The sequence below is a fragment of the Athene noctua genome, chromosome 11 (genome assembly GCF_965140245.1).
Source record: "Athene noctua chromosome 11, bAthNoc1.hap1.1, whole genome shotgun sequence".
In the NCBI taxonomy this organism is placed as follows: Eukaryota; Metazoa; Chordata; class Aves; order Strigiformes; family Strigidae; genus Athene; species Athene noctua.
In genome coordinates, this window is record NC_134047.1 from 2,813,340 (window position 1) to 2,822,663 (window position 9,324).

At 59.4% G+C, this 9,324-nt stretch overlaps 1 protein-coding gene across 1 annotated transcript; it reads left to right on the forward strand.

Moving 5' to 3' along the window:
• The first annotated feature begins 2,983 nt into the window (after window positions 1-2,983).
• On the forward strand, window positions 2,984-5,612 carry LOC141964556 (uncharacterized). The gene is made up of 2 exons (XM_074915112.1): window positions 2,984-3,630; window positions 4,216-5,612. The coding sequence occupies exons 1-2, from the start codon at window positions 3,461-3,463 to the stop codon at window positions 5,210-5,212; spliced, it is 1,167 nt and encodes a 388-aa protein (XP_074771213.1). The 5' UTR covers window positions 2,984-3,460; the 3' UTR covers window positions 5,213-5,612.
• Window positions 5,613-9,324: the final 3,712 nt, after the last annotated feature.

Below are 9,324 nucleotides of genomic sequence, written 5' to 3' on the forward strand. Positions count from 1 at the left end.
CATCTTCTCTGGTCCTCAGCGAGCGGGCCACAGCAGCAGAGGCAGAGAGCCAGGCGCCTGCCCCGCACAGCCCCGCTGCCTGTGACGCAGCTGTGCAGGACGCAATCCAGTGCCTCCTGAGCGAGGTCCTGGCCAAGGTTGAGGCTGCGGTGCAGGGAATGGGTCGGCAGCAGCTGGGGGAACAGCAGACCCTGGCACACGCTGCGAATGTGGCAGGGGTAGTGCCATCTAGATCGCCTCAAAACCCTCCGGCAGAGCCTGGCACACCCCACCTTGCCCCGGCAGCGCACAACGAAGGAGATGCATCGGCTCCTCCCTTGGCTCAGGACTCTGGCCAGCAGCACTGTGAGCAGAGGGACTGGCCGTGCCCCAGCCAGCCCTGCCTGGGGGAAGCCCTGGGTGTCGGGGGGCAGGCGGGAGCTTGCCTGTTGCCTGCCCTACCCCACAGCTGCAGCTTTTCCTCGTACGCAGGCATGGATGTCCTCCCACATGGCTTCGTTCCACAGCAACGGCCCTCCCTCCTCAGGAGGGTGCTCAAGGCTCTGCGCAGGGCTTTCTGCTGCTCTACCTGCATGGCAGGACAGCAAGAGACATTGCTCCCTGCTGCCAGTGCCAGGCGGACTCCGGAGATGGCAGCGGGCCCTGAGCCAGCGTGGCGTCCAGAGGGAGCAGCCCCCGAGGGACGGCTGCATGGACGTGCGAGCACCTTGGGCACTCAGCTGCCCTGAGGACACGGTGCTGCCAGCCGCCACTCGGTGACCATGGACTTGTTCTTGATCAATAAAAGATGACAGTTTTCCTCAAGTGCTTGTCTGTGCCTGGTCCGTCTCAGGAGAAAGACAGGGGAAGGGAAGGCCCGTGCCGGCAGGCAGAGCTGGAGAGCCCCTGTGCTCCCTCCAGGCCGGGCAGAGCCCGTGCCCTCGGTCTCTGCCCGTGCCTCCGGCGCTCCAGCTCCCGACCAGCCGAGGCATCCGCTGGCCTTGCTCCCCGGTGCCCGTGTTCGGAGACAACCTCTGTCCTCGGGGAGTCCCGGCATTGCTTGGTGTGTTGGGTCTGTGTGCGTGGCAGAGTTTTTGGTAGCAGGGGGGAGTCTACAGCGGTGGGTGTCCCCTGTGAGAAGCTTCTCGAAGCTCCCTCAGCTTCAAGTCGGACCCCCTGCCTCTGGCCAAGGCCGAGCCAATTAGTGACGGTGGCCTTGCCTCTGTCATAAGGTATTTAAGAAGGGGAAGCCGCGGGGAGGGGTTGGGTTTGTGAGGAGTTGTGAGGGAGACACCTCTGCAGACACTGAGGTCACAGGAAGAAAGGAGAACAAGGGCGGGGTGGGGCGGTTGATGCGCTGGAGCAGAGACTTCCAAAGGAAAACGGCAACGGTAGTGCCTTCTCCCTGTTATAAATAAAGCACGTGCTTTAGATGCACATGAGACTCTATTTGCATTTTTTATGATATTTTTTTATATTTGGGGTTTCTGCTCAGAGGGGGTCTATCCATTTTGTTTTATTTCGTCTGTTCTGTATACGCTATGGAGAGACCCTAAAAAGTAAAAGCAGCCTGTGACCAAGCTGATGGCTTATGCCTTGCAGTAGACTCTCTAAATGGAGAACTCCAAACTTGGTTCTCAGAAACATCAAATGTATGGCCTTAAACAAAAGTATGCAGTCATCATATAAGTGTGTTTTCACAGCCCCTCTCTCTCCCAGGCTAAAGGCGTCCTTCTGTCCTGGCTGGCCAAACCGTAGTGCCCTCCTGCTCCCCGGCAGGACGGGCAGCATGCAGAGAGGGAAATGCTGGCTGCAGGCAGCTCGATACGCGCCTGAGCAGCCGGGCTGCCGCTGTGAGCAGCCAGCCCCTCGCACCCGCTTCTCAGTCATGCCAGCCCCAGAAAAAAACAGCAGCCAGGACATCTTCCCTCTGCTACTCCAGCCCTGCAAGGTCACTCTTGCTTCTTTCTCTCCTTCGTTCTTTCACGCCCTGTCCGGGACCGGAATGGCAAAACCACGTTACATTTGGGTGAGAACAGGTCTGTGACCAAACTGGCCGTGGGGACGGAGGCAGCAGCGCTGCATTCCTGCGCCACCTCTCCCCATCAGCCCCTGCCCAGGCTTTCGGCAGAGGCCTCTCCGCCCTCCTGCCCTCGCTGAGCTCCTGCACTTCTCTGCCGTAGCCTGTGGCAGATTTCCTCGCAGGGCCGTCGCCGTGCTGGTCGCATCACAGGCGGGCCCAGCCGATGTGCGGCTGGCACATCCCTCCCGTGAGCTTTACCCACATCCCAACACGCTGCCAGGGTGAAATGCTCTTTAGAGCGAGCAAACCGCAGGGCAAAACTTCCCGGGGGTGTCAGTGCCACGCGTTCCTTTTCCTGTCCTGACCCCCGCACTGGCCCTGCACAGGCTCTTGTGCGGGGCCTTGCCTGGCTCCCCACAGGCAGAGCCCGGGCGGTGCCTGGCCCGGGGCCGCTCCAGCTCCCGGCACCCCTCTGCTCTCCAGCCCCAAGGCCCCGCACACAGGCCCTGCAGGCGCCGGCACCCCCCAGCCCTTCAGGCAGGGCCGCCCGCCCGCCTCTGCCCCGCCGTTTCGGGCCGTCACCGGCGTCCGGGCTTGCGGAGAGTGCGCCGGCTCTGGATCGGCCCTTTTCTGGGCCCAAAACGCTTCGTTTGACTGAAACGGGGTCGGTGCAGCGCATTTCCCGGCTGAAGGCGGCTGCACGGCACCCGCCCGCTGGGGCCGGAGGGAGAGTGTCGGCTGGGGGCAGTAATGGCGCGCAACCGGGCGCCTGCCCCGCCGGGGCCGGCGCTGGCCGGGGGTCTCGGCAGGCAGCGGCGGCGGGGCCGGGAGGGCGGCAGGGCGGGCGGGGGGTGCCCCGGGGCGGCCGGAACGCGACGCTGAGCCCCGGGCGCCGGCGGGGGCAGCGGAGCGGCGCGGCTCTCCCGGAAGCGGCGGCGGCGAATCGGCCGCCTTTGCCGGGCGGAAGCTGCGTCCCGGGCCCCGGCCCGGCCCTGGCGCCCCGGCCCCGGCGCCCCCACGGCCCCAGGAGGCGGGAGCGCGGAAACTGTGCGGGCTGTGGCTGTGACCCCTGCCCGCTCCACGTCCGGAGGAAAGGCCCTGAACAAGAGCAGCCTGTGAGGGACGCGCCAGAGCCGGCTGGCGAGAGGGCTGGTCCCGCCGCGGCCCACAGCGGCTCCCGGCGGGCCTGGGGGCCTCCCCTGTGCTGCTCTGCGCGGGCCCGGAGCATCGCCAGGCCCGGGGGCCCGGTGTGGGAGCAATGCGGGCGGACAAGGCCCAGGGCGGAGGCACCCAGAGCTGCTGAACGCTGCTGAACGCACACAGGACCGAGCGCTGCAGAGCCCCCTGGCACCGGGGCCATGGTGGAGGCGTCGGCCCGGGCCGGCCAGGGCCTCGCTGAGGGGAGAGCTCGGTGGTCACGGCTGTGGGCGTCTCCGTGGCCACCGCCAGGGCTTTGTGATGCGGGGGCCTCGTGGAGAGCAGGGGCTTCCTCAGGAGGCAGCATCTCCCCTGGGTGAGACCCGTGGCAGATCTGAGGCAAGAGGACGCCAAAGATGCCCATGGGAGAGGAGGCAACTAGCCACTCCCAGCCACCCAAGGGGCTGCCAAGAGACGGGAAGAGGCAGCAGGTGAGGGAGAGGGACGGGGGGTGGGAAGGAGAGGCAGGTGGTGGGAGCTGCCGCCCTGGTTGGCACGGTGGCAGCTGCTGTGCCAGGACAGCTGCCTCCATCCCATGCCTGCTCCTCCTCCTGCCCGCAGCTGGGCCACAGGCAGCGCCGCAGGGCAGCCAGAGCCAGGCCTCGTCCCTCCATGGGGACAGGCAGCAACAGCTCTCCTGCCCAGAGAGCTGACAGGCCTTTGGGAGCCACGGCACACACGTAAGGAGACAGAGGGAGACGGGGCCAAACGTCTTCCCAAACCCGGGAGCTAGCGACAGGCAGGTGGGAGGTGTAGAGGGGACAGGGATGCCCGGGCCCCAGAGCAAGCTGAGTGCCATGTGTGGGGTTCCTGGGAGTGTCCCAGAGGGCCATGGCGGGTCTAGTGTTCTCCCGAAGCGGCAAAGGGATAGATTCAGCAGCCGCTGGCGGGGCTGAGCACTGCCCAGATGCTGGCAGGGCAGCCCAAACGGAGGAGATATTCTAGCTGGGATGCGGGGGTGCAGGGGCAAGGGCTGCAGTCACTCGGACTCTCTCCTCGGTTACACTTGCAAACAGACAGCCGGGTGTGCAGGACACTGCCCCACACCAGGCTGACACAGGAGGAGAGACCTCGTTGGCCAAGCTGGATACGTCTCCCCAGGGATGCAGCGGCACCCAGGCACGCACCTACTGCTCAGCCAGCAGAAGCTCCAGCACCTGCCACAGGCTGTCTCTGCTGCCAGCAGCACCCGCTCCATCATCTGCACAAGCGGAGGCAGCATCTTCTCTGGTCCTCAGCGAGCGGGCCACAGCAGCAGAGGCAGAGAGCCAGGCGCCTGCCCCGCACAGCCCCGCTGCCTGTGACGCAGCTGTGCAGGACACAATCCAGTGCCTCCTGAGCGAGGTCCTGGCCAAGTTTGAGGCTGCGGTGCAGGCACTGGATTGGCAGCAGCAGGCGGAACAGCAGACCCTGGCACACACTGCGAATGCGGCAGGGGTAGTGCCATCTCCATCGCCTCAAAACCCTCCGGCAGAGGCTGGCACACCCCACCTTGCCCCGGCAGCACAAAACGAAAGAGATGCAGCGGCTTCTCCCTTGGCTCAGGACTCTGGCCAGCAGCACTGTGAGCAGAGGGACTGGCCGTGCCCCAGCCAGCCCTGCCTGGGGGAAGCCCTGGGTGTCGGGGGGCAGGCGGGAGCTTGCCTGTTGCCTGCCCTACCCCACGGCTGTAGCTTTTCCTCGTACGCAGGCATGGCTGTCCTCCCACACGGCCTCGTGCGAAGGCGACGGCCCTCCCTCTGCGCAGGGCTATGCGCAGGGCTTTCTGCTGCTCTACCTGCATGGCGAGACAGCAAGAGGAGTAGCACCCCGCTGCCAGTGCCAGGTGGACCCCGGAGATGGCAGCGGGCCCTGAGCCAGCGTGGCGTCCAGAGGGAGCAGCCCACGAGGGATGGCTGCATGCATGTGTGTGCACCTCGGGCACTCAGCTTCCCTGAGGACACGGTCCTCGGTGGCCATGGACTTTTTCTGGGAAAAATAAAAGATGAGAGTTTTCCCCCAGCACTTGTCTGAGCCTGGTCCATCTCGGGAGAAAGACAGGGGAAGGGAAGGCCCGTGCCGGCAGGCAGAGCTGGAGAGCCCCTGTGCTCCCCCCAGGCCGGGCAGAGCCCGTGCCCTCTGTCTCTGCCCGTGCCTCCGGCGCTCCAGCTCCCGACCAGCCGAGGCATCCGCTGGCCTTGCTCCCCGGTGCCCGTGTTCGGAGACAACCTCTGTCCTCGGGGAGTCCCGGCATTGCTTTGTGAGTCACGAGGTTCAGAAAGGACACCCTTAGAAGACTCCTGCTCAGAGAGGAGTCTAGGTGCGGCTGGACTTACTGCTAGTCCCAAACTGGCTCAGCAGTTTATGTCTAAAGAATTATGTATGTTTGCACTCCCATCTTTTACATTACTTTGCTAAGATTTTGTCCTGGTTCAGCTAGGAATGGGTTAAGTTTCCCCAGCAGTGGGGAGGGAGCTCCAGCTGGGTTATTCAATACCATCTGATGTCAGTTCCGGGCACCCAAGCGCGGGAAGAGCAGTGACGGCTTTTGTTCTTTGTCTGCTCTATCCTTGTTGTATGTCTCTGTATATCTCTTGTCCTGTTCATTATTTTTAATATTTTTTGTTATGTAATTTTATATTTTTGTTGCTCGGTTTGTTATTTGTTACACTGTTGTATTAAATTTTTCCTTATCTCAACCCCGGGGTTTTTAATTCACTCTCTGCCCCGTACGGCCGAGGGTTGGGGAGGGACAATGGCAACGTGGTCTCGGGTCCCGGCAGGGCCTAAACCACCACAGCCTTTTTGGGCGGCCAACGTGGCGCACGTGAGGTTTGAGATAAGGACAACCCCTAACCGTAGTGTGTTAGAGCAATCTGTTAGGTGCATTGTTATTTGCATTGTTTGATAAGGAACATTTGCAATGCTGGCCCACTTGCTTGTGTGGTGGGGCTGGATTAATCCTTATATCCACTGGGTGATCCCAGTGCTGGTGTTCGTTGTTGGTGGAAAATGTGTCAAGGCTCTTAGTTTGCTATACTGGCTACAGACTGCTTATAATGTGCTCGTGTCACTGCTTGTGGCAGTGAGCCGGTACCTGTTTGCTGCCTGGGCTTTTGTTAGGGGTCTCACCCCCTCTATGGATGAGCCAGGGGAAGAGATCCTCTCAGTTTTTGAGAGTTTTGGCTATCCTTGGAGCATGCAGGGCAGTGTGTTTGCGGCACAGTGCTTTCTGAATGCCCGCCAGATCTTGTTTTGGGCCATGCGGTATTTCTCCAACAATAGCACCACCCGGAACCCTGCCCCGAGGTCAGATATTATGAGTGGCAAGATGTGTGGGAAAAGATGGGCAAGTGCCTGGGTCAGTGGTCACCCCCAGCGTTTTGCAATTTCACTCCCGAACAAATGCTGAGCCCTGATAAACTGCTGGAGTGTTTAGAACAGGTGTGTTACCAGTCTAACAAATCCCAGGAAGCAGAACTCGCTGCGGTGTGCTGGGGACTTGCCCATGCCTACCGTGTCCTCTTTAACACTACTCACTGCCCTCAAGGGGGAGAAAGGGCTGCAGGATCTGGAAGTGAACCAACTGGTACAGCAGCTGGGCCGGGGGGACAGGCAGAGCCAGTGTCAGTCGCCTCCACCAGCACAGCAGCTGAGCCAGAGAGACAGCCAGTGCCGGTATCAATTGCCCCCACTAGTACAGCAGCTGGGCCGGGGGGACAGGCAGAGCCAGCGTCAGTCGCCCCGATACAGCAAACCACATACACCAAAAGGTCAGCTCGCAAAGTGGGGGATGGGGATGAGGCAGGCCCAGCACGGGAACAGGAGGAAGGGCCACAGGTGATCACCCAGTCTCTATCCCTGAGTGAATTGCGAGATATGCGGAAGGATTTCAGCCGCCTCCCAGGCGAGCAGATTTGCACCTGGCTGCTCCGATGCTGGATAGTGGAGCTGGTGTTCTGGAATTGGAGGGGAGAGAGGCCAAGCAGCTGGGATCTTTGGCCAGGGATGCTGGCACTGACAGGGCAATAGGGAGACAGACTCAAACCCTCAGCCTTTGGAAGCGACTCCTGCTCAGTGTAAGGGAGAGGTACCCCTACGAGGATGAGGTCCTATGTCGACTGCCGCAGTCCCTAACATGGCTGAACTGGTAATAACAATTCAGGAGAAAGCTCATCTGATCATGGCAAGCGTAGATTTTAAAGATATGTTTTTCATGCTACCTTTGTGACCAGAAGGCAGAGATCATTTTGCTTTTACGTGGGAGGGACAACAATGTACTTCTACCCGGCTGCCTCAGAGCAAAGACTCCCCTACAATAGCTCACCACACTTTGGCCCAAGAACTGGAGAAATGACCAAAAGCTGAAAGCGTAGCTGTCTATCAGTGTATTGATGATATTCTCGTGGGGGAAGATAAAGAAAAGGAGGTGGGGGCAACCCAACAGAACATAATCTCTCATTTGGAGAACATGGTGTGATGGTTTGACTCTGGCTAAATGCCAGGTATCCACCAAGTCGCTCTATCACTTCCCCCCCCCCCCCCCCCCCCTTCCCTTTGTTTTCTCAACAGGGTAAAGAGGGGAAAGAAGATAAACTAACCCTTGTGGGTGAAACAAAAGCAGTTTTAATATAAGCAAAGCAAAGCAAAAGTCCGCGCGCGGAAGCAAAAGCAAACAGATTTATTCTCTACTTCCCATGGAGAGGCGATGTGGGGCCTTCTCAGGAAGCAGGGCTCCAATACGCGTAGTAGTTGCCTCGGAGGACCAAGGGTGACCCCACCCCCTTCCTCCTTTCTCCCAGCTTTATACTGAGCAGACGTCACAGGGTCTGGAATATCCCTTTGGTCGGTTTGGGTCAGCTGTCCTGGCTGTGTCCCCTCCCAAGATCTTGCCCACCCCGTCCCACTGGGGAAAATATCCGAAAGAGCCTTGGTGCTGTGTAAGCCCTGCTCAGCAGCAGCCACAACACCAGGGTGCTGCCAACACCCTGCAGCTCCCAGCATAAACCACAGCACCGTGAGGGCTGCTGTAGGGGAAAAACAATTCCAGTTCAGCCAGACCCAATACAGTCTCCACCCCTTATTCCATACCATTTACGTTATGCCCAGGTCCCACATAATATTCATTTCTCTATTCCATAAGCTTTCTTCACTTCTTCAGATGTTCAGTGTCTTGGCTTCCATCTGTCAAGATAGATGCTCAGGACAGAAGTATGCTTGACCGTTGGACTCCAGCACCGGCTAGGTTTGGGTCGTCATTGCACGTGTCTGGTTCACTCTTCATCGTTCCTACTTCCTCCATCACTTCCTGCAACATACAACTCATCCCACAGATTACTTTCCCCCCAAGGTTAAATGTCCTTGAGGCACACACTGAGTAGTCCCATCCTCCCGCATTACCCACCAAGTACATCCAGGTCCCTGAGCAAAGACAATCCCACGAGTGGGCTTGCCTTTTCCCAAGGGAGGAGCAATCCACACTGCCTTCCCCAACCACCTCCCTGCGTGTACTACAGGGACCTTATCTCCTCCCACAGTATGAAGGGGGTTTGTTTGGGCAGGCCCAGGACGGTTAACAGATCCTCTGGTATTAATTAGCCAAGTGGCTTCTGCTAAATTTATATCCCAATGCTTCCATCCCCCATTGTCCAATGCTCTCAACATAGTCTTCAACAGTCCATTATATCTTTCAATCTTTCCAGACGCTTGTGGGTAATAAGGGATGTGATACACCCACTCAATGCCGTGTTTCTTTGCCCAGGAGTTTATAAGATTATTTCGAAAATGGGTCCCGTTGTCTGACTCGATTCTTTCAGGAGTACCATGTCGCCATAAAATTTGCCTTTCAAGACCCAAGATGGTATTTCGGGCAGTGGCATGATTTACAGGGTACGTTTCTAGCCAACCCGTAGTTGCTTCTACCATGGTGAGTATGTAGCGCTTGCCTTGGCGTGTTCGTGGCAGTGGTCCAATATAGTCAATCTGCCAGGCCTCACCGTATTGAAAACTCAGCCATTGCCCTCTGTTCCAGGGAGACTTTACTCGTGTGGCTCGCTTGATTGCAGCACATGTTTCACATTCGTGAGTGACCTGTGAGATGGCCTCCATGGTCAGGTCCACCCCTCGATCACGAGCCCATCTGTACG